The following is a 26,134-nucleotide window of genomic DNA, read 5'->3' on the forward strand; positions in this document are numbered from 1 at the left end:
CGTGTCTATCTGTTAAATGAGTCAAACCAGAAACAATCTTACCGAGCGCTTTCAAGTTATTCAGACTCACCCAATCGAATCGATCATTGTGGTGTTGAAGAAGGCATATTGGGCAGCCATGTTGAATGTTCCGAACCAAGCCAAATGTAATGGGAGTTCACCCACTGATCTCAAAAAGATCTTTTTGAGATCAGTGGAGTTCACCTTCAATTGCATCACCGAAGATGGATTCTCAACAGAACGACAGTTCATTTTCGATACAGCTTGCCTTGAAGAAGCGATATTTGCGTCATCAAATCGCGTCCGACTGTACATGCGGAGGCTTTTGCGCTGCGTGACATTTCTAGAGGAAAAATGGCATCATTGCATAAAGATTTAAATAATTGTCGAGAAGTCAGCAGAAACGGAGCAAATCACTATTCGAAGGTACCTCGGTCGACAGGCAAATACAAGCAGAAGTGGGTGTCGGAACACAAACAACAGTATGGAAGTTTGCAGGAGGGTAAGTTAATGAAGCTTGGAAATAAACTGCTGCTGTGGTACGAAAAGGACCCGTCGTTTAGAAGCAGCCTCTGGCATACGTTAACCTCTACCCTATTTTTACTAAAGTAATATCCTGCAATCCAACAAGAATATTCGCAATACACCACGAGACTATAGAAATAATTTTAATCGTGTATTGGTCAACAACAACAACAACGTGATTTGGGCAGGTAAAGCTGCCCTATCAAAGTGGCGTACTACCCGGTTCTCAGGCTGTTGGAAATTATTGGAAATTATCTTTATTGGGAATAACCCTGAGATGTAACATCTCGTTTTCGAGGGGGTCCACAACACAATCAGATTGTAAACATACATTAAATGAAAATAAACATAGAAACAACAATAAGACAGGACAAACAAAAACACCACACAACAAACGATCAGCAGAATTGCAGCAAGACATCAAATACATAACGAATTATACGACTGCGCTCCAAATAGAGCACAACAACAGATCATCAGCTCAGGACATTACAATGTTAATGTTAATAATAGTAATGCATACTGTATGTAGTAATTAGGGATGCACGATATTATCGGCAAGACATCGGTATCGGCAGTTATCGGCTTAAAAACTTAATTATCGGTATCTGCAGATATGAAAAATTTCTGCCGATGTACCTGGCCGATAAGGTGACGTGTAAATTATGCGCACGCAATGCAAATGTTTATGAGCGTCGGCTGTGTGGCAGTATCCTACTTCACAGTATCAGAGGATGATGACAAAATGCCTATTTGTCAGAAAACTTTTCAGGAGAAGGAGGAGGAGATGCAGCTTAGCCATAATGTAGGTTGCATGCATAGATACAGACCACCCGCGTGCCACGCTTTACAACATTACCTGTCGCGCTAATTGGCGTTAATAAGTCACGGAGTTAGTTAGACAACACTAGCTTGTTAGCTTGCATGCTACGTGACACCAGAGAAGTTGATGATACCTCATTTCACGGGATGTGAAACGTTATGTCTCAAACCCACGCTATCTGTACATGGCTCACTTTTGCATTTATGGAATTTATTAGGGCTGGGCGATTTTTCGATTTCGATTTTAATCGCGATGTAATTTTTTTCTACGGTTTTAAATGAGACGTTCGATTAGATGGCGCCTTCAAAAAAAAATAAAAAATCAATGTTTTCACAGACCCGCGAATACAGCGCCGCACGTAGCCCATGGGCGTCGCGACAATGTAATTGGGGGGGGACAAGACCCCCTCACTTTTCAAAACAAGTCGTTTCGACCCCCCCACTTTTGCAGTCAAAATAGTGCGTGCGTGACTGGTGGTCTACTAGTCCATTATTCTTTCCATTGCTTCACAATTAAATCCGTTCAACTTTATCAGTGGGGAATACCCACAGCAATATAAATCCACTCCGCGTTTTCCTGGTGTACTACGCAGCCTCATCACGCACGCAGATTCAACTGTCATTAATGTTCATTCATTCTCTGATTTGATCGGAGCGTCGCGCTAGAAGCAGACCACAGAAATGGACATACGGATTTTTTTTTTTCGAAGAAGAAAGTAAGTCAGAGTGGCCCAAGTTTTACCTGTAGTGGACAATTAAGGACCACCCAATGGACATTATCTGGCTATAATCGTTTTGTTATTGCCATAACAACCGTGAGCTAATCTGGCGTTAACGTTAGCTAGCTAATGGCAGTTTTTCTAACGACAGCAGCGACTAAACACACACTCACCAAAGAAGAATTTTTTTTTTTTGAATGTGTCACTCACTTGTATACCTCTCTTTGACTCACACACGAAAGATGATGTCAATGCCACAAATAAAATGAACATTGGTGTGCTGGGCATGCTGTCAAGCTTTGCCATGTATGAAAACGATTTCCCCTACGTGAACCGTTTACTTCTGGCAGCTTCCATCCTTAAAGACTTTGCGTTTCAATACACATTTGGCCATTTCTGACCTGAACAGTCATACTTTAATGAGGTGGTCAGTTTGAATGTAGCCAACATAATTATCAGGCCACCAAACCTATATCAATTGTGAATTTGATATGCTGATAACATGATTTACATCTCAGAGAAAAACATGGTAAAATGCACCAGAATGTGGTGGCTGGGCGTGTACGTTTTTCAAAAAATTTTGGGGTGATTTTGTTCATATCGTGATATAAAATCGAAATCGAAAATTTTTTGGGGAAAAAATCGAAATATAACTTTTTCCCATATCGCCCAGCCCAACGTTACATAGCTTAGTCTAGAAATCCTAGAAGGATTATGTCACGAGCCCACGCGATCTACATGGCTTACTTTTCCATATGTGGAATTTAAACAGCTAACTTGGCAATAACGTTACATAGATTAGTCTAGAAATCCTAGAAGGGACGTTATTAAACTGTAAGTCAGTTAACCAACGTTAGCTTGCCAAGTAAGCCAAGCTGCATTTCCAGAGTGTAGTTGTTCAAGTTCAAGGAGGTACTGTTCAAGTATGAAAATTGTGACGTGAAAATATAAATAAATCTGCCATATTTGAAACCATTTCAGTTTCATGAGTGAATGTCTATTTCTAAATTGATACACATCAAGTCTGTAATGTCCTGTATTTACAGCAATACCCTAGCATAATAACAGATTAATTCTAGTACAGGAGAGACTTTTCAATAATTAAAAAGCTGAGGTGTATATATCGGTATCGGCATCGGCAATCGGCCAAAATGAGCTTGTAAATATCGGCATATCGGATATCGGCTAAAATTCAATATCGTGCATCCCTAGTAGTAATGTAGTACTGCATACTGTATGTAGTAATAATATCTATCTATCTATGGGCCTCATTTATAAAACGTACTTACGCACAGAACTGATCTTAGACTATGCGTGCGATCAAATCCACGTCTAAGTACAGATTTATAAAAAACGTCTTAACAAAGACACAAAACAAAATGAACAAAGAAGCTGATGAGACCGCGTTGGTTGGCCCAGTGAATGGGACATTTTGTTACAAAAAACAAACGGATGGAGGCGTCGATAAGAACATGGTTCAGTGCAACAAGGAATTCGCATATCACCGCAGCACATCGAGTATCACCTCAATGCAAAACATATAGCAGCTAGCGTGGACGTTAAGCCTGACTCCGGGTACAACCAGAGATGTTTTCTAACAGTCAGGGTTTCCAATGTTCTGAATGTACTTGAAAGTATTGTGTTTTACTTAAAAAACCCAAAGTATTATAGTTTACAGAAGGTCTACCTATCTATAGGCTACCTGGATTTCTGAAATGTACTACATTTCTAAATATGGTATTGCTACACTTAATGGCAAAAATTGCACTGGTCTGTTGGACTTGAACAAAAATAAACAATATTTATATATTATATATTATTATATATAATATACAGTACTGTGCAAAAGTTTTAGGCAGGTGTGAAAAAATGCTATGAACTAAGAATGCTTTGAAAAATGTATACAATAAATGTTTATTTTTTATCCATTTACATGGTGAGACTGAGCACAGCAACAAGACACAACGTAGTTATACTGCATCAGCAGGGTCTCTACCAGACAAAGATTTCAAAGCAGACAGGGGTTTCAAAATGTACAGTTCAAGCTCTTTTGAAGAAGACGTTGAGGATCGTAGACGCAGTGGTCAGCCAAGGAAACTTAATGCAGCTGATGAAAAACACATCAAGCTTATTTACCTTCGAAATCGGAAGATTTCTAGCAGTGGCATCAGCTCAGAACTGGCAGAAACCAGTGGTACCCAGGTACAGACATTTACTGTCCGGGGAAGTCTGGCCAGAAGTGGTCTTCATGGAAGAGTTGCAGCCAAAAAGCTCTACCCCGACAAGGAAACAAGGCCAAGTGACTGAACTAAGCACGAAAACATAGAAACTGGGGTGCAGAAACAAGGCAGAAGGTGCTCTGGACTGATGAGTCAAAATTAGAAATATTTGGCTGTAGAAGAAGGCAGTTTGTTCGCCGAAGGGCTGCAGAGAAGTACAATAATGAGAGTCTGCAGGCAACAGTGAAGCATGGTAGAGGTTCCTTTCCAGTTTTGGGCTGCATTTCTGCAAGTGGAGTTGGAGATTTGGTCAGGATGAATGGTGTCCTCAATGCTGAGAAATACAGGCAGATACTAATCCATCTTGCAATACCATCAGGGAGGCGTATGATTGCCACCAAATGTATTCTGCAGCAGGAACATAACCCCAAACATACAGCCATGTCATTAACAACTATCTTCAGCTTAAAGAAGAACAGAAAGTCCTGCAAGTGATGGTATGACCCCCACAGAGCCCTGATCTCTACATCGTCGAGTCTGTCTGGGTTTACATGAAGAGACAGAATAATTTTAGGAAGCCTGTGGTTCTGTGGTTAGTTCTCCAAGATGTTTGGAACAATTTACCAGCCGAGTTCCTTCAAAAACTGTGCGCAAGTGTATCTGGAAGAATTGATGCTATTTTGAAGGCAAAGGGTGGTCACACCAAATATTGATTTAATTTAGAATTTTCTTCTGTTCCTTCACTGCATTTTGTTAATTTATGAAGAATTGATGAAAATAAACTGTTAACACTTCCATTTTTGAAAGCATTCTTAGTTTACAGCATTTTTTCACACCTGCCTAAAACTTTTGCACAGTACTGTATATATATTAGGGCCGGGACTCGATTAAAAAAAATAATCTAATTAATTAGAGGCTTTGTAATTAATTAATCGCATTTTAATCGCATATAAATATTTGACCTGAGAACAGTGAGAAGTAACTTTTTTCACATGGATTTTTAGTATACCATTGAATAATGACTGAATACATAAGTTTAAGCATCAAAAATATTGTTTATTTTTGTTCAAGTCCAACAGACCAGTGCAATTTTTGCCATTAAGTGTAGCAATACCATATTTAGAAATGTAGTACATTTCAGAAATTCAGGTAGTAGATAAGTAGACCTTCTGTAAACTATAAATATGGGTTTTTAATGTAAAACACAATACTTTCAAGTACATTCAGAACATTGGAAACCCTGACTGTTAGAAAACATCTTTGGTGGAGTGTGGGTTGTGTGTGGGTTGTACCCGGAGTCAGGCTTAACGTCCACGCTAGCTGCTATATGTTTTGCATTGAGGTGATACTCGATGTGCGGTGATATGCGAATTCCTTGTTACATAGCTTGCACTGAACCATGTTCTTAACGACGCCTCCATCCGTTCGTTTTTTGTAACAAAATATCCCATCCACTGACTGGGCCAACCAACGCCGTCTCATCAGCTTATTTGTTCATGTTCACTGTGCCACTGTGGTTTGTTGTTCAACTTGTTTGAACCGAATTTATGCGCCTTAGTTGGTGCGCCAGTATAATCGGTCCGTCTGAAACTCCTCCAGTGAGAAATGTTCCGCGGTGCAAAAATAGATACGATTAAAATGCGTAAATTTTTTTAACACGTTCATTTTTGTGTAATTAATTAATCTTAATTAACGCGTTAAAGTCCCGGCCCTAATATATATATATGAAGATATTAATTGAAACAGTTGCAGCAGTTCGCATAATAAGAAGAAAGAGCATTTTTAAACACAGGTAATGATGAAATTGACCGAATATTTCCTGGTAGATTGTTCCAGTCTAATGGTGCTTTAAACTCAAAAGCCATTTTACCAACAGATTTACCGACTGTGGGAGTAGAAAAAAAGATTTGAGAGGCATGTCTTAAATTGTAATGAGATGAGACTGGTACAAATACATTATTTAAGTAAAGAGGGTAGTTGAAATAAATACATTTAAAAATAAAGTGATACCAATGCAACTGTCTTCTTATATTGAGAGAGGGAAAGTTAAGTGTTTCATACATTGTACAGTGGTGGGTTGTGAAAGGACAGCCAATGATAAACCTACACAATCTATTATACACAGTATTAAGAGGATGGCGATTTGTTTTTGAGGCCACCATATAAACAACATCTGCATAGTCGAGAATTGGTAATATGAGTTGAGAAGCAAGTCTCTTCCTAACAGCAAATGAAAAACAGTGTTTAGATCTGTAGAGGACACTAAGGCAAAAATTCAGTTTCTTTACGGCGTGATCAATGTGATATTTAAATGATAGTCCACAGTCTAACCAGAGTCCAAGATATTTTATGTGTTCAACTTTTTTCAGTGGTGTACCATCGAGACAGGTGGTCATATATGAAGAGGATTTGAACTTTGTTTTAATATTTTGTTGAGTGCCAAAAATCATGGTGTGAGATTTAGTTTTGTTGCGTAACAGTTTATTTGCTGCCAGCCAGTGTTGTAGAGAATTAAAGCCAGATTGCAAGGTAGATTGAATTTGAAATGTGTCTGTTTGCGATGTGTATAACACTGTGTCATCAGAATAGAGCTGGACACAACAATCAGAACAGAATGAGGAGAGGTCATTGATAAAAATAGAGAACAAGAGTCGACCAAGAGTTGAGCCTTGTGGCACACCATATTTTTGTAAGGTTGTGTCAGATTTAGAACCTTGTATGACAACACATTGTTTTCTATTCTGGAGATAGGAGTTAAACCAGAGCAATGCATTGTGAGACAGACCAATGGAATAGAGTTTGTCTAAAAGGAGGTAGTGGTCAACCAAATCAAAAGCCTTAGTCAGATCAATAAAGATGGCACCTGTTAGTTTAGAATCATTTGAAGCAGAAAAAATATCATTAGTTAGTTTTAACAAAGCTGTTGAGGTAGAGTGGTTGGATCGAAAGCCTGATTGATAGGGGGAAAGATTTTGTTCCTGTTAAGATAACTTGGCAATTGATTATAAATACATTTTTCAAAAACTTTAGCAATAGAACATATAATTGAAATAGGTCGGTAGTTATTAGGTTCAAGTGCATCACCTCCTTTGTGTAAGGGGGTAATACGTGAACAGGGCTTGCCAGTGACTGATCTGGGCGCACATGCGACTGGAATTTTGGCCGTGCGACTTGATTTGAAATCACCGTCCACACGTGCGCCTATAGAAATAAGCAAATATGTAGGCTTGCGCCTAGATAATGGGCTTCAGAGCCAAGTCATAGGCTGGCATGAGCGCTAAAAATAAACAAGATCCACGCCCCGCTGGCGAAAACTAGTCCCCTGCAATGTTTCCTCTAAACTGCGCGCGACCGCGCATGCCAGTCGAAGTGGTAGCTCACTAGATTTTGCAAACCGCGCACATTTTTCAGACGGCACAAACTTTTTTTTTAAGGGTTAAAAATCTGAGCATCAGAGGGGATGTAGGCTAGGTAATAAACATTTAAAACTACTGACATGTCTGACAACCAAGCCGGATGTGCGTTAGAATGTTTACAAAGAAAGTATCCTTTAGCTCTCATGGCGGGCTCTGCTCCAGCAGTTATAGGCTATCATGGCGAAAAGAAAGGCAGAGCAGGTGCCCCAGAAAAAGGTCTGCCTAACGTTTAAACATGAGTGGCTAGATGAAATAGTCCAAACTGACACAGGTAGGATAAAACTTTCAGACATATTTACATATGAAGAAAGGAGTGGCGTGACCTGCAAATTCCGCTCGGAGGCAAACGCGAAAAGAGAGTTCTCGTGGGAAAACATGCAGTGAACACAAGTGACATTTTTCTGTTAATCCGTAAAGTTTGTGAGCACTTGAATGCCCGTTTCCCTGAAAATGAGTTGAGTGGGCTGCCTTTGAGCCGGACACGTTGGATCGTGCAGTTAGTGAATTTGATCATGGGCTGAATGACGTAACCAATCTGGCGAAAAGGTTCGAAACGCTTCTGGAGGAAGCATAATATGCGGTCCTGGGACGCATTTGTCAACAACGAATTCAGGTTAATGAAAAAAGGAAAAGCGGACTCCTTAAGTAATTATCTGAGATTGTAACTGGTCGCTGAAAGGTGAGCATTTTCCAGATCTGGTACAACTTCTTGACATTTGTGTAACATTCCAAGCATCTAGCGCAGACTGTGAACGCGGTTTCAGCCTAATGAATTCCACTAAGACAAAATCGTGAGGCGAGAGAAGATTTGAGGTAGAAATGTCCAATATTTTCAATTAGACATATTAGGCCATATATAGATCAAAGTGATCTTGATTACTGCAACATTTTGACATAGGCTATGTTTAGTCAGAAAGATGTGTCTTCCATAGGCCTGCATACAAGATGAGCCACACAGCCAAATAGGACTATCTCCCTCAATGAAATTCAAATGACATGTTTTGTAGCCTAGTTTGTTGCAAACCACTACAGTTATTAAATTATTTATAAAGGCTACCTTTCGGAATAATTACACCCAAATTACTATATTTATTGTAAAGCACTGCATTAGAATTTTTCTTTCAATGAAGTTCCGCTTAGGCTAAATGTTGTTCCTTCTGAGAAATTACTAAACACCTTGGATACTTTTATTTTGTGGTTCAGCGCTGGCCGTAGAGCCAGGAGACCGGAGCTCAGCATCTCTTGTCTGTCTAATTGACTGACTGAACGTTGTTGTTTTTTATTAATATAAAAGAATTTAGTTAAAACAAATAGTGTGATTTGTCCTGCTTCCCCTACCATCTAAACCACCTAAAATGCCATCCAATTCTTTTCCACCTATCAATGTAGGCCTTTAACTAAGCAAAGACATGTATTTCCTTTTATAATCTGTTCAAACATGTTATTCCAGGTTGTTAACATTGATCAATAGTAGTATTACTTGGTTTGGCCAACTTTTTATAGTGGTGCGCCTAGATATTTGCTGGTGCTCCCAATTTTTCTGGGTTAGGAGCACAGTGCTCCTAAGCCAAAAAGTTAGTGTCAAGCCCTGAGTGAACATTTCCAAATGGCCGGTATGTCACAAGTGGCTAAAGACAAGTTAAAAAGATCACAAAGAGGGAACATAAGGACATGAGATGAAAGCCTGAGAAATTTTGATTCGATGCCATCCAGGCCGGGCCCACTTCTAACCTTTAGCTCGTTAATTGCATTCTGGACTTCAGCTGGTGTAATTTCTCTGAATGAGAAGAAACAACTATTACGGGGAGGGCTTACCATTTTGAAAGCATCGCTAGATGAAGGGTTAGATATAAGAGCAGAACAGACAGATGAAAAATGGTTATTAAATGCTTGAGCAATCAGAATGGATCCTTTAGTATGATATTGTTGTTCCTTATCTGATTAAGGGGAGGTTTATCTGAAACATTAGTTACAGATTTTATTGTTTTCCAGAATTGCTTAGGGTTTTTGAAGTTATGATCAAGAGATTCTTTGAAATAGTTAGATTTAGCATTTCTAGTCACAGTTTTTCTTTTATTTCTCAGGTGTCTGTACTGTTCCCAGTCAACCGGATCCTTGGTCTTACGAAATTTGGCCCAAGAGTTATCTCTTTGTCTGAAAATACTTATAAGGTCAGAGGATACCCAGGGCAGATGCCTTCCTTTAACCTTGACTGTTTTAAAGGGAGCATGCTTATTTATAACTGTAATTAGTTCTGAATAAAAAAACTCCCAGGCATTTTGAACATCTGGTATTAGTTGATACCTGTCCCAATTAATTGCAACCAAGTCCTCACTAACTAGTCCTCACTGTTAGCAAGTGCGTCAGTTTGTTTTTAGAAGTGGTGGGGACAATAACCATAAGCTTGAGTGTGGTTTGAAAAGTGCTGGGTACCCTTATGTAAGCTATTCATCCATTCAATGTTGCATTACAATATGCTCTACAGTGTATTGTCAGGTGTTGAAAATCCCATTCGAACAATAAAAGTTGAAAACCACAGATTTTATTTTGCCTTGTTTTGCAAAACGGCGTTGGAAACACCAGGGTATTGGCTCGGGATATGTAATTCTAATAAACATAGGACAAAGAACAGTGTTGGCAACTTAACTTTTCATCGATCAAACTGATTTTGGAGAAACAGTGTAGAGCAGTAGACAACACATGGGGAAACATTAATACAACTTCTTCAGGGGGTTATCAAACATTATTGTGAATTACGAACATTTACATGGATTTATGGGAACAGCCGCTCGACAGCGCCTGCTGCAACAAAACAAACTTCCTCCAACAATATCTTATTCTTTTAACGACATTGAAGCGAAAAAATACATTTGAAGTATTATTAGGCGTATTATAAAACGTAACATGCATGACGTTTAGAATGGCATTCTACGGTAAGAAACAATAGCAGAGCCATGCACACCTCGCCAAAGGCTGATGTAACCAAGTGGTTATCCACAATCTGAGCTTTTGCTATTTGTTGCACTCATGACTGCTGAGAGATCGCTGCTTGAAAAGCAGGACATGAACTATAGGAGTTGACAGTATATCAGACAGTAAACGCTATGTGATTAGCCTACCCTGGTGGGCCTGATTTCCGTTGGGCTGGGGGTCAGAGACGTAGCGTTCTCCTGAACACTCTTCGCCACAAATCCAAATGAAGATAATTTTGGCAGTTTTGCCACCCTTTCATCCTGCTCGTTGCGTTCATGCCGCTTCCTACAGCCACTTTTGTGTTTGAAGGGCATGGGGGAGCCTACTTATCGCTTACTCAACACGCAATGCAACACAACACAGGGTGGGCAACAATCGTAACAATTGTGGGTGGGCTATAGAATCTTTGACAACAAGATAACCCAGACATCCTTGCGATTTTTCGATGGCAATATTACTTAATAAAAACGAGACTTGTTTCATTCAGCAAAAGGCAAATGAGGCTAAATTAATTATTTGCTGTTGTCAAGACTGACTATTGTTAAAATGGTTATTGGGCAAGTGATAGCTCATAATTATGAATAACTGTCACCGTAATTGAGAAATGTTTGCGAATTAATGGGACTGGATCATACGCAAGATTTAGATTAGACGATTTCGGTTGAATATGTGGGGATTTTTTCGGTCGCAATTGGTTTGCACATTTTTAAAAGTGGTGGGGACAAAATTCAAATTATGAATAGTGGTGGGGACATGGCTGTTAACATTACGGTGCAAACCCATGCCAGCGACACGACGCGATGTGACCGAATTACATCGCTTTGAGTGGCCGTGGTGTAGCGTGTGGAAATATCATACAGTCCTACAATTTTCAAACCGTCAAAGACGACACCAAACAATCTCATTGGCCGCTGCCGGGAAAAATCGCTCCTCATTTGCATAAGTTTCAACATGTTCGAATTTTCATCGATCGCGACGCTGAGATCGCTCATCTACGTCACAATGGACTGGCTCCCGTTGAAATGCATTGGGTTTAGAAATCGCGTCGCTCACAACGGTGGCATGGGTTTGCACCGTTACTGACACAACACCTACACCAACATTTATGTGCAAATGCTTATTTATTGTAAATGTATTGCAGCATTTGTGAGGGCCGTTCCCCTAATCCACTTTCTGTGTCCGGGTCAGCGAATTTTCTATGTTTCGCGAGGTTTAGGAAGTCAGGATAATGGTCTGGATCAGTGAATCTGAATGCTTCAGCGCTGCAGGATGTTCCCCTGATCTACTCAGTCAGATCACCTGCATCCCCTGAGGCAAAGGATAACTGGTGGTGGCAAGTCTGGCAACCAATTTCTTATTTTGATGATAAGTTATAAAACCTGATTATAAGGACAGTTGTGCGTTGTGCTATTCATCGTTTTAATATACGTCGCCTGGTGTTAGCAACAGGTGTGGGACCGAAAGATCTTGGTTGACTCGCAAACGCATTTAATTTGATCTTACACAATGCATTTGTCCCTAACAAGTTTATCTGTGTTTGAACTCCTTTGTTTACGTCAACATTATTTCACTTGAGTCCAGGGCTGTAAGTGGAGGGTAAATGCACGTAAACACAGTTTACTCACCTCTGGAATTTTGGAAATAGCGTTTACGCACCTAGCGTTTATCCACCTCTAAGAGGCGTTTACGCAGCTCAAAGTTTTCTGCGCCTTGTATTCTTCCATTGGAATAATCTGAAATAAACTTGTGTCATTTTAAAACACCTAATACTACGTTTCATATGGTTGAACATATAAACGCTGTAGTCTGAATCATTTTCTACTACTGTATTATGGTCTGTGACCCTCCAATCAGTGCCTTGTGGCTGCAGCGGCGACACCAATCAGTATCCGGGAAGGATGTAAACACGTACAAGTTCTGTATTAGTCTGCCTGCCTACCTGTTAGGAAAAGATTACCGGTAATTAGCCATGGATATCAGGCGATTTTTGAAGTGCTCCCACTGCCACAGATGCCCGCAAAAAGCCTCAAGTTCAAAGTAAGTCTGAAGAAAATTAATTCACGTTTTTAAACGTTGTTTTGGTTCGCATAACATCGCATTAAGACAGGGACAAACGCTATTAATAACGTGCTTTCAAATACGATGATGCAGGTAACAAGCCAGCCTTCCCGGTTCCATCTAAATAGGCCTAATAAAACTAAAATCTTTCAGCAATTGAAAATGCTGGAGTAATTATCTTCACGCATATCGCTGCAGATAAAGCTAATTCATTGAGAAATTGTAGACAGATTATGTGCAAGCCAGTTAAGCTAGCTAAGTGAAATGTTTTAGCTTAGCTATAGAATCTTCCATTTTTCAAATAAATTTGTTTTTTACTTTCATGATGACACGTCCGTGCTCTTGCATAGAAACGTGAGCAGGGAGCAAAGCTGTTGATTCACTGAATAGGCCAATATGCTTAACCCTCTATACCCCAATAGAATTCTAGAACACTGCAGCAAAATCCCACGAAAAACAGAGAATTCCTTCATTTTTTTGTTATTCTGTAAACAAACAGTTACAGTTAGAAAACAAAAGAAAAATTACAATTACAAGTTTGTTTTGTTTGAAAGGGCATACATTCTTTGTTAATATGATATCAAATATGTATAAGTGACTTCTACAAATATTAAAATACAAATCATTACATACACCCTAAAGTTCAAACTCCTACGTTTTGAACCATACAGCAGATGTTGTTATTATATTTAATATATTCTTAATGTATTTAATTAGTATTCGTTATATATTTTGTAAATAAATATTAAAATATTAACACTACTTAACCATACAGATAAACAACATTTTTGCTAATTTGGTGGAAAACACCTAACTCTATGCCTCTCCAAAAGCATCCTGGTGCAATATATTTGTGGAGGAGGTGAAGGTGTTTGTGAGGATAAACATCCTCATGGGTATCCATCATATACCCTCTTTTCTTGACTACTGTTCATCTGATCCAGCCTTACAAGTGTCCTATGTGGCACACACCAATGCCATGAAATAAGTATGAGGAGTTATGCAGATACCTACCCTAGCAGACTCTGGTGACAAGCTTCAGAAAGTGAGACCATTAAAGTTTTTTTCCAATCATTTTCACACTTGGTTCAATACCATGTAATCTTTCTCAAAACACTTAACACATCCAGCAGTAGACTAACTAAATGGGATACTTTTCCTTTGCTTAGATACAAAATGCAGTCAATGACCACTTCCAAAATTCATGGATATTCATGGACTGTCTCAGTCAATGTTCACCACCAGCAAAATGCTGTGCAACTTCAGCATTTTTTTTCAAGATATTTAGGTACTCTGTTCAAAACAGTTAACTTATTTATTATATATTTTTAACCAGACACAATTTAGATCACTGTAGATGGAAAGATGCTGTATTTTCAGACAAATTAAATTATACACTTGACCTAAGACAGATTTTGTTTTTACATAAATGTATATATTTTACATGGATCTTATGTCAGACTACTATAGACTACAGACTGTAATGTCAGACTACCTATACAAACACCACCACTTGTAAGCTGACAACTTTCCATCTTCAATTCCGTCAGTGAGAAACCTACTATGTCCTACTGAAGCTTCCTTACGCTCATCAGGCCTCTCGCTGTTCCTCCCCCCCCATGTCCTCACTTCTCTTTGCTGCCACAGCACCCTCACTCACTTCTCTACCCTCAGATGAGGTGGAACAACTGACATCCTGACACATAAAAGAAAAAAAACTATCCTATTATTGTAAGCCATCACAGTGGAAGTCATTATTGTTTCATCCATTTTTATGTCAATTGTTTTATGCCACAACATCAGCTCAATATCCCAGTGTGTACTACATACGGACAAGGTATATCACATCTACTATACATTTTTGTAGAAGTGATGTCCTATACCTTGGTCCTGATTTCATTGTGATTAGCTTTTCTACAGCATAAAAGCTGTACACGCTTAAAATTTAACATCACAACATAGTTGGCTGTCGAATAATCTGCTGAATACCATTTCAAAATGAGGTTTTCAATATTCAATGATGACCTTGCTATTGATTGTAGCTACTGTTGTAACCATAAGCTTACAGCTCAAAACAAAGGAGGGATTTGAAATACTAGTAGAGATGAAGTTTTTTTTACTATACATTTTATTTATCTTAATCTTATCAGTTTAGTAAGTGATGAGGCTGAGTCAATAGCTGGCTATCAACCAACTCCAGACGAACTCCTCAGACTAACGTTACCTCAGTCAATGTAGATAGCTAGCAAGTTAGCTGGCAAACTGGTCATGGAAATTGAGATGACGATACAAATTATAAGACATTTCTTCTGAAAACCAGAAAACACAGCCGATTACCCACGTTGTTTATTTGTGCAAATAATAGCTCTCACCCACAGACGTGGGTGCTTCCTTCGTAGGTTGCGAAACTCACGAATTGACCGCCATTTCCACAAGTGAGGTTACGTGAAAATGAGCTTTACTGAACGTCCCTCAAAGACCAATTATTAAATGTTACATATCTCTGCTAATAAAAGTGTCATGGGTTTACAATCTATTCAAACATCACTGATCTAGCTATGACTTTTGTCTATGTATACGATGAGGCTGGTGCTATTTGTAAACCAACACTTCTCAGTTACTGCCATACGAGGACGTTACTGGCGAGTTAGCTAGTCAGAAATAAACAGGAGGATACTTATATGTCAGGGGCTCTTCAGGGATGAGACCTGAGTTGCTGGATTTGGGGAACCAGCGCTTAACCCAGTGGGCTACAGACAGGACCCAGTTGCAGGATGTCGTTTGGAGTTTAGCTTCTTTTTATTTTCAAAAAACACAAAAGATTCCTCGACAGGTAGAAACTACAAAAACGCAGAAAATCAAGAACAGGGCAAAAGGCCATAAACTAAATACTACTAATGTGCTTGAGAGCACTACAAAACAATGTGCTTGAGAGCACGACAAAACTATGCTGCTTGAGAGCACTTCTACCAACCATGGGGAACAAAAAACAATCCAACGACCAGAGACAGAGCAGGGAAACTAACCAGGTATTTAAAGGTGAGGGCACATAGTTAGAGGAGGGCACACAATGGGAAACAGGTGAGGGCACACAATTGGGAACAGGTGAGGGCACATAACGAGAAACAAAGGCACATGTGAACACAAACATAAAGTAAAATGTCCTTTTGGCCACTAGATGCCGTCAAAGTGCCAAATTACGGCAATCGTCGCCCAAAGTCCTGACAGAACCCCCCCTCTAAGGGTCGGCTTCCAGACGACCCAAAGAAAACTCAAAAAGTCCATACCGGGTGGGTGGAGGGGGTCCAGGGTAAGGAGCCAGGACGGCGGGGACTCAGCAGGGTCAGAGTGTCTGGTGGGCGGCCGGGCGGGCGGCCAAGCAAGGGCAAAGTGTCTGGTGGGCGGCCGTGCGGGCGTCCACATCGAGGCAGTGTGTCTGGTGGCCGGCCGGGCGGATGACCACAGCGAGGCAGAGTCTTGTCGGGTGGACGACCAGGACGAGGCAAACGGTCTGGCAGGCGACTGGAAGCCTTGATGGAGCTGAGGAGACCAAGATGCCTCTCCTTGGCCAGGAACTGGAAGACCCCGTCAGAGGATGAGGTCAGGGTTGTAGCACCTGCGGTGGCTGGGGTTGCAGGACCAGTGGCTGAGGTTGCAGGACCAGTGGCTGGGGTTGACTCGGCACCGGGACAGCCAGGTTCACTGGAGCTGGCAGCACTGGATACTGGGACAGTGGAACCTAGGACAGAGGAGACGGGGGCAAGGCTGCCTGGTTCGCTCGGGGTGGCAGCAGTTGGGCTGCCTGGTTCGCTCGGGATGGCAGCATTCGAGCTGCCTGGTTCGCTCGGGATGGCAGCATTCGGGCTGCCTGGTTCGCTTATGGCGGCGGCAGTCGGGCTGCCAGGTTCGCCCAGGCACATATTCACAGAAGCACACACTTTAACACTGACACACACACACACGTGCATACATACACGTACACACAACTGTAAGACACAGAAAAAGATGCACACAGACACAGCCACACACACACACGCACACACGCACACACGCACGCACACTCTGTTAGGGCTTTTCTCGGGGATTGAACCCGAGTAGCTGGGGCTGGCGGCATCGGGGCTGCCTTCTTCGCCGGGGGTCTCCAGGACTGCTGCATCCAGGCTGGGTGCCTCTGGAACTGCAGCAGCTGGGGAGCCTGGTTTACTCAGGCTAGGGGTCTCCAGGACTGCTGCATCCAGGCTGGGTGCTTCTGGAACTGCAGCAGCTGGGGAGCCTGGTTTACTCAGGCTAGGGGTCTCCAGGACTGCTGCATCCAGGCTGGGTGCTTCTGGAACGGCAGCAGCTGGGGGCCCTGGTTCACTCAGGCTGGGGGCTTCTGGGCTTGCGACCTCCGGGCTGGCGACCACCGGAACCATAGGAGCAGGGAGGTCGGGGACCGGAAGGGACCAGATATCCAGAGGAACTGCAGTACTCTGTGGAGCAGGGGTACGCCGGGGTGCTGGAACTGGAGCCCGGCGAGGGACAGGCACTGGCACAGGGAAACGCCGGGGTGCTGGCACAGGGAAACGCCGGGGTGCTGGCACTGGTGAGGGGGTTCCAGGAGGTGCCGGGAAGGAACAGGTTGCAGCGGGAACAAGGGAAGCAACGGCTGTCGTCAAGTGAGCAGGAGTAGAGGCAGCGTCTCTCTTCAGAGTAGCCCTAATTTGCTCCAGTCCTGACATCCTCTGAAGGTAACGAGCAATGTCCTCCCGCTGGCGAGCGGGATCCCGCTGCTGGAGGATATCTTCCCGCTCCTGCTCCAAGACCTTCTCGCCATGAAGCAGTATCCCCAGTAGCGTCTCTCTCATCTGCTTCAACCATCGCTGTTGGACAACATCTGCTGGGTCCATGATGCTCTGGTCGTTCTGTCAGGGGCTCTTCAGGGATGAGACCTGAGTTGCTGGATTTGGGGAACCAGCGCTTAACCCAGTGGGCTACAGACAGGACCCAGTTGCAGGATGTCGTTTGGAGTTTAGCTTCTTTTTATTTTCAAAAAACACAAAAGATTCCTCGACAGGTAGAAACTACAAAAACGCAGAAAATCAAGAACAGGGCAAAAGGCCATAAACTAAATACTACTAATGTGCTTGAGAGCACTACAAAACAATGTGCTTGAGAGCACGACAAAACTATGCTGCTTGAGAGCACTTCTACCAACCATGGGGAACAAAAAACAATCCAACGACCAGAGACAGAGCAGGGAAACTAACCAGGTATTTAAAGGTGAGGGCACATAGTTAGAGGAGGGCACACAATGGGAAACAGGTGAGGGCACACAATTGGGAACAGGTGAGGGCACATAACGAGAAACAAAGGCACATGTGAACACAAACATAAAGTAAAATGTCCTTTTGGCCACTAGATGCCGTCAAAGTGCCAAATTACGGCAATCGTCGCCCAAAGTCCTGACATTATATTTCTATTTGAATACGGCTTTTAATTTTTGACTTCTCAAACAGGATCGTTACTGTCATACAAACGTGATTAGTCGTCGTCATTGGTGCACAAAAATACGGTATCATCCAGTGAGAACAGATGTAGACGTCTCTGATTTCTAGCCTTTACTCCAAGAGACACTGTAATCTTCAGGCGATCTGTCAGTAGCGAGGTTAAATTAGCAAATACTTCAAAAAAGCCAATGACTGCATATCCAGTTTCCGGTTTCAAAATAAAAGTAAGATGTTAATCTATCCATTAGCGGGGTGTTTTTTCATATATTAATGTTGTAGTATTAACACTGTGTCTTTAAAAGTTACGGCCGTCGGCGGCCGCTATAGGAGAATACAAGAAGGCCGTCGACGGCCGCTATGGGATCTAGAGGGTTAATCAATGCGTTATTTGAAGTCATGTCAAGTCATTTGAGTACACGAAATACACTGGAAACATGGATTATTTGAAAACAAGTCAGTTCTCGATGTGAAAAAAAAACATGCTGTAAAGGCTATTTATGAAGACATAGGCAGTACATGAGTATTCCTTTAACTTATGTTGTCAGTGTTATTGACAGGCTCCTTAACTGGTGTTCTCAGCCCCACAACTCTTAAATTAAACATATTCTTTCAGGCAATGATGCAGAGAGCACAGGGAGAGGGGAAACACCAGGAGGTCAAATAGAGAGAGGAGAAAGAGTGAGAGGGCTGGTGAGAGAACAAAATCATGGCAGTGGAGAACCAAAGAGTGGAGAAGAGGAAAGGGGAGAAAATGAAAAAAGACCAACAGAGAAGGAAGAAACAGAGAAAGATGAAATAGAGGGAGGAGATGAAGAAACAGGTAGGAAGAAAGGAGTAAAGGCTGATTCATGCTTCCTTACGTAAGCGTAAGCGCAAGCAGGCAGGCAGGGGTCCATGCCCAATGGCCGTCTTTTTTTTAAGGAGCAGCCGTAGAGGGGCAGTGGTGGAGGAATACTAGGGAAGAAAATGCAAGTAATAGGCGGTCATGCCCAGAAAGGAGGCAATTTGGGCAGGGCTGGAGGGCATGGGCAGCCTTTGAATGGCCTCCACTTTAGAGTGAAGTGGGCTGAGGCGTTCTGGGGTCAGGTGAAACCCCACAAACTCCACCTCAGAAGCGGAGAAAATACACTTCTCCCCATTCAGTGTTAGGGCGTGGTAGACCAGCGTGTCGAGCACCTGTGACCACTATGTCGTCCAGGAATAACACCACCCCTGGGATGCCAGACATTATTTTCTGGAAGCAGCTAGGGGGAGAGCAAAGACCAAACGACACCCTGGTGTAGCGGAAGACGCCTGTGTGTGTAACGAAAGCGGCGAGGTTACCGCTGTCTGGGTGCAGAGGTACCTGCAGGTAGCCTTGGCGGAGGTCAAGCTTAGAAAAGATCTTGGAGCCGTAAAACTGAGAAGTCAGTTCCTCTGCTGTGGGCAGCGGGTATTTGTCAGGCACTACGGTTAACCGCCTTGTTAACCGCCCTCAGGTCCACACACACACGCAAACCACCAGACTTCTTCTTCGCGATGACCATATTAGAGATCCAGGGCGAGGCGTTGACTGACTCAATGATGCCTCAAAGTCCAACAGCTTTGTCAGCTCTGCTGAGACGTCATCGCGTAGCGCCAGGGGAATGCGGCCGAGAGGCTGTATGACCGGGTGTATGTCTTGCGAAGTAGAGGTTGATGGGTGAAAGCTGACATGCAGCCTAGGCCAGAAAAGAGTGCTGGCCATCGCTGTTCCCATGGTGAGCTGACCTGGTTGCTCCACAGCTGAAATGGTTGCTCCACAGCTGTCCATGAACGTGAAGCCCAAGCTAGTGATGAGGTCCAGCCCCATGAAGTTAGCTCCATGCCGTGCCACTTGAAAAGTGAAGGTAGCCAAGGATTGGTTGCCATGGCGCTACGGACAGCTGAGGGAGGCCACTAAGTCGATCTTGGAATTGCCATATCCATGGAGATAAAGCCGCTCCAGTATCCAGCAGTAAAGGACAACAGACCCCATCTAGTTCCACTGTGCATGTCTTGAAGGACACACGTGGAGAGCTGACCGAGTGTTTGGGTGTTGGGGCTGATGAGCTAGCCCCAGCCTGTCGTGGGCCTGTCCGTGGGCCGAGCACCGACGGCGCAGAGCGACAGTCTTTGGCGAAGTGGTTGTCTCTCCCGCAGGACTGGCAGACTTTTCCCCTGGCCGGGCATGTTGGGGCTCTGCTCATGTGTGAAGAGGAGGCACAGTTGCCACAGCTGCGACGTGGCTGGCTACGTATGCGGGCTGTGTAGTTAATCCCTGTGTCCGTGTCTGATGATGCAGGGCTAGGTGAGCGCTCAGAATCTTCGACATGCTGTGTCAAGGTGGGCTGTGAGAAAGCGTGAGAAACTAGATGTGATGTCAGCTCGGTAGCTTTTTCGATTTGCAAGGCTATTTCCAGCTCTTTTTAAGAGTCAAATCGTCCGGTGACATAATTAGCTTTTCCCAATTTTGGGGTGGGCTGCGTGTTCTGCAAGCTGGTCCCTTATCATTTTCTGCTCCATTTCACCGAATGCGGAGGTCGACTATATAATGCTGGACTGACTCACCCGATTTTTGCTTGCGCTGCCGGAAGATTATCCGGCGGAGAATTGCAGTCTGTGGAGCTGCAAAGTGTGCTTCAAGTAGTTTTGTAGCTTCTTTATACTTTTTAGCCTGTCCCAGGGTTCTGAATATGCGCTGTCCCTCAGTACCGAGGCAATGAACAAGTAGTGCTATCCGTCGCAGGTCGCTAGCTTCCTCCAGTCCGAGAGCTGCGAGGTATGTTTCAAACGATTCCAGCCAACGAATCCACGGTACCGGAGGCTTGTCTGGTAGTGTAAGGAAAGGTGTAGGTGGTGGATGTGATCTCCATCCTCATCGCCAATGTTGTATGTGAAAACACTACACGAAGCAGGAGAGCCGCAACTGACACACCGACCGTAAACACATCATCGGTTACATCAAAATACAGGCATGGTATCAAAATACAAGCATGCTGTTAACACTGTCATGGATACATAACACCCATGTTGACTGACACAAATTCACGAAAGTTAACAAGCAGCAGCGCTTCTTACCCTGGTTTTCACATCTCCCACTGGTGGGGTTACTAATGCCACTCCTTGTTCATTTGTAGGGTACCAGTGAACTGTTTCCATTTCTAATATTTTGACTAGGTATGGGTTCTTTTATCTCTCTTCCTGTTCTCCCTAGTCTTGTCGCTTGTCTTCGTATATCCGGGTCTATTGACCTTGTTGTTTGAGGAGCCCAACTCCTCATCTATGGCTTCATCTGTTTCATATGTTATTGATATTATTAAGCGATTTCTTCCCTCTGCTATTGCATTTTCTACCTGCCAGCCCTCATTCTCTGTCCTCCACACTTGATGTACTGTTTTGTGAGTCACAGTCCCCCATTCCGCATTAAATTCTCTTAGATTTAACCAGATGGTTTCTCATCATTAAACAGCCTTGGCTGATCACATCCCTTGTATCCTAGTAAAAGGTGATCGGACGACCCTTCTTTCCAGAAGTGTGTTGCTACACCTATTGTTTGATCTTGTTTGCGATATAATTGTCTCTTTAACTAATCCCCTATTCTATATGTTTATTCTATATGCCACCATGGTCCCATTATTATATGGTGCTTTCCATTTTTGTCTCAGTTAAAATGGGCGGGGTTAGACTCTGTTGTACCCACAATTGTCTTAAATTTATAATTTCCCAGTTGTGTGGAGTACAATACACTGCTGTCAGGGGAAACAGATTTTGTGACTGCTAGACCAATGAATTGTTCAGATGCACCACTATCTCACAGCTATTATGCTGGATTTGTTTTATTATAATATAAGCATAATATGCATTGATGATGATACTATTACCACTGATAAAGATACAAATAATTCCATTCCATAAAACAACACTGCTGCTAAGGGAAACACTGAATGAGTAATCATGTTAAATAATTGTGACCCTGGCCTCTGTAAAGCGTCTTGAGACAATTTTATTGGCACTATATAAATTAAATTTAATAAAATTTAATTTAATTTAATTGATCCACATATTCCATGACTGGAATATTCATGATTATGATTTTTGCCACAAGTGAGCAGCCAAAAGAATATCTTTTAGTGGGTGATTGATGCAGTACCCTTTTTGTTTAGTGGTTTGCAGTGTATTTAGGAAGATCAAAACCTGTTGATGGGAAATTCTGAGTGTCTGAATGTAAAACTTATATTGATAATGATGCAGCCAATATGGGTGAGGGAGCAGAAACCGCATACCCTGATATCTGAAACTGAACGCTCATTATATCTTCTGTTTCGTCATGTAGGCATGGGATTCGCTTTCAAGAGGAAGGAGAAGGTGAAGCATGAGTACAACAAACTGCTTCGAATCCAACGGAAAAGAAAGGGACAGGAAACTCATTTAACAGATAAGTATCCAGAACATCTGCAACACCTTTATTTGGCTGAAGAAGAAAGAGAAAGAAATGAAGAACTTAAGAAAAGACAAAGTCGGACTGAAGGGAGAATAGCTTCAATGGGAAAAGAGGAGGAGAAAGACAGCCATGAACTCTGCCCTGACGAGGACAGGATCACCATAGCAGCTGACCCTGCAGTTTGTTCTGAGCAGACAGACACTGTCAGTACACTGGCTCCTTCAGCATCAACTCAACTGCCAGACAGGTAACATCATACATCTCCTCAGCTTTTTTAGTTGGAGATATACAGTATTTGTCAGCAGTATTGGGATGAGTTACGCCTACATTGTTTAAAGTTATACTTAGCCCTAAAGTCACACAAACACAAGTGATCACTCACATTTCAAGTGGTCACAATGAGGTTTAACTTTGGTTGTGAGATGCATATGTCCTATGTTGCAGTCATGATTGATATTGCTTGTCAAATTCTTAGATACCATTGTGATTCTCTGTGCGAATTTGGTTAAGACTGGACAGAATTTGTGGCCTATCATCAATGTTTTTTTGTTTTAGACTTTAAAACAAACTCATCAGCACAATTAATGTATTTACCAACCTGTGGCACAGTGGGACAAACCTGTGTTAATGTATTTACCAACCTGTGGCACAGTGGGAACAAACCTGTGTCAATGTATTTACCAACCTGTGGCACAGTGGGAACAAACCTGTGTCAATGTATTTACCAACCTGTGGCACAGTGGGAACAAACCTGTGTCAATGTATTTACCAACCTGTGGCACAGTGGGAACAAACCTGTGTCAATGTATTTACCAACCTGTGGCACAGTGGGAACAAACCTGTGTCAATGTATTTACCAACCTGTGGCACAGTGGGAACAAACCTGTGTCAATGTATTTACCAACCTGTGGCACAGTGGGAACACAATCAGAGGCAATGCGTGTATAGGACTACTGAGGCCTGTTTGTTTCATGCCATTCCAGACACCCATATAAGAGTATTGGCCACAATTCTGGTGAAAGGTTATTGATATATAAGCCTAACAGCCAATCAAATTCCATCCCTCCCTTCCATCCTCCTGAAGTAAAGTGAAGATTGAAAAAGTATATGGCTCAGTCTAAACCATTGTTTCAAAAGGAATATATAGTCTATGGAGAAATAGCCTGTTTCCGTGTGGTTTAACTGGTAGAGCAAGTTGTTAATATCTCCACAATCATGGGTTTAATTACCAGGGAGCACACATCCTGAATAAACATGTTTATCTATACTGTAAGTCTCTTTGCATAAAAGCATCTGCTAAATGAATAAAAGTTATGTAACGTAACCTGCTAGAATAAACCCCTGGAGCTTGAAAATAGGCTCTAGAATTCCCGGCCCTTAATTGTATTGTGCTCTGTTTATCTCCCCTTAGCAAGCAGAAAAAGAGGAAGATGACGTCTTATAACAGGACAAAAGAAGATTATGTGAAACAACAAGAAGAGCGTGAGAGAAAGAAAGAGGTGGGAAACCTTAATGTGTCTATACACATGCCCAGAAAATAGAAATGTCTTGGAAATTTCAAACGTCTTAGAATTTGTTCAGATTAGGATTGTAATTTAAAGATCATGTAGATGCAACAAAAGTTAAAGGTAATATTTGCACCTGCGTCTACCTCCTGCACCTCCTGCTTTCTTACATGTGTCTATACCTCCTGCACCTCCTGCTTTATTACATGTGACCTCCTGCTTTCTTACATGTGTCTATACCTCCTGCACCTCCTGCTTTATTACATGTGACCTCCTGCTTTATTACATGTGTCTATACCTCCTGCACCTCCTGCTTTCTTACATGTGTCTATACCTCCTGCACCTCCTGCTTTATTACATGTGTCTATACCTCCTGCACCTCCTGCTTTATTACATGTGTCTATACCTCCTGCACCTCCTGCTTAATGTGACAGGTTTAGCAACATCTGTTGTGATCTATTCCAGAGAGTGGGCTGGGCTTTGCAGGAGGGAGCAGCTTTGCCTTCTTTCTTGTCTAACATTCTGAAGTTCTCATCTTGCCTGTCTCTCACAACTACCTCTAAATAACAAAATATATTGAATTGTGTTTTCATAGGCGTACCAGAAAAGTACAGCAGAGAGAGAGGAGGCCATTCAGAAGTATAAAGAGAAGAAAATGGCAACGTATCTCCTGCTGAAGAAAAAAAACAAGAAAGGCCAGCCCAACCTCAATGCCCAGATGGAGCTGCTGCTGGAGAAGATCCAGGGCGGAAAGAAATGACAAGACACTAATAGTTGCCTTTGAAAGGCAGTATGCAGCAGTACATACTACAACCAATCAAAGGTTATCAGATTGTGTCTGTCATCAAATCTATCATGTGAGTCTGTGTCTGTGTCTGTGTGAGAGAGTGTGTGTGTCTGTGTCTGTCTGTGAGACAGTGTGTGTGTGAGTATGTGAGCAAGATTGAGACACGGAAAGAGGGAGCTTAAAAATAATGATCTATCATATTGATGTAATTAACATCCAGGAGCTAAAATGAAGCTCCCCAGGTGATGACAAGGTTAGTATGCCAAAGTACTGCCAGGAAGACCAGCTGCCATTTAAATTAGGAGTGCCTTATAACATTGCACTCTTTGGGAATAGCTCCCTTCTGTTAGGCATACAGGAAGGCAGCATTAGTACCATTCTCTTCAGTACAACTCAGACACGTTTCACCAGATTTTGCAGATCTTGAATAGATTTTTTCTCACAAAAATGTCATAAAATAATAAAAGGACTTGGCTACTATTCAACTTTTGTATCTTTTTACTTGGAAGGAAATCATAGTGTTTCTAGTGAAATCACAGTGTCATAGTGTTTGCTGTATTTAGTGTATTGTAATTTTGACATGATTACTGTTCACCAGTACTGTACTGTGCTATGGTTGGGCAGGTGCCAAACATCTTAATGTCAAATACTAGAATCATCCCCAACAAACTTAGCGTACAGACGTGGCCAAAAGTTACAAATATACACTTTCACAAAGTTTGCTGCTTCAGTGTCTTTAGATATTGTTGTCAGATGCTACTATTGAAGACTGAAGTATAATTACAAACATGCCACGACTGTATGTATTAGAACACACCAGGGTGACCCACAGCCACCATACTGATACTGAACATGTGTATTTAAATTACTGAACACTTACTTAACAATAAGAACAGCAACAACAAGGAGACTCAAGTACTTACAGTGCCACTTGAAAGTATGTGAGCCCCTTGAGCACGAAGAGTTTTCTGTTGTTTTACCATGATTTTTCATTTTTTTTTCATCACCAATTTTCCATAGATGAAATGTCAGGTTTATGTTTATCATTTGCATGTACTTGTTTGGAGGGAATTGTTTGAGTAGCCAAAACATTACATGAAACATGGAATTAGTCAATTTCAAAAGTAAGTGAACCCCCAGCTGAATTGGTAAAGTCAAGCAGGTAACAGATTCGGTGAAA

The 26,134-nt window shown here is 42.1% G+C and overlaps 1 protein-coding gene across 1 annotated transcript; it reads left to right on the forward strand.

Moving 5' to 3' along the window:
- Positions 1-324: 324 nt before the first annotated feature.
- On the forward strand, positions 325-25,434 carry ccdc59 (coiled-coil domain containing 59). The gene is made up of 4 exons (XM_080850882.1): positions 325-502; positions 22,555-22,909; positions 24,074-24,161; positions 24,763-25,434. The coding sequence occupies exons 1-4, from the start codon at positions 355-357 to the stop codon at positions 24,925-24,927; spliced, it is 756 nt and encodes a 251-aa protein (XP_080707008.1). The 5' UTR covers positions 325-354; the 3' UTR covers positions 24,928-25,434.
- Positions 25,435-26,134: the final 700 nt, after the last annotated feature.

The sequence above is a fragment of the Sprattus sprattus genome, assembly GCF_963457725.1.
Source record: "Sprattus sprattus genome assembly, chromosome: 14".
Lineage (NCBI taxonomy): Eukaryota > Metazoa > Chordata > Actinopteri > Clupeiformes > Clupeidae > Sprattus > Sprattus sprattus.

Bases quoted from the DNA above. Each gene is read 5' to 3' on its own strand.
- ccdc59 (XM_080850882.1), top strand. From the start codon at position 355: ATGGCATCATTGCATAAAGATTTAAATAATTGTCGAGAAGTCAGCAGA. The intron at 503-22,554 runs GTAAGTTAATGA...TTCGTCATGTAG, and splicing joins GTATGGAAGTTTGCAGGAGG to GCATGGGATTCGCTTTCAAG. The intron at 24,162-24,762 runs GTGGGAAACCTT...GTGTTTTCATAG, and splicing joins AGCGTGAGAGAAAGAAAGAG to GCGTACCAGAAAAGTACAGC.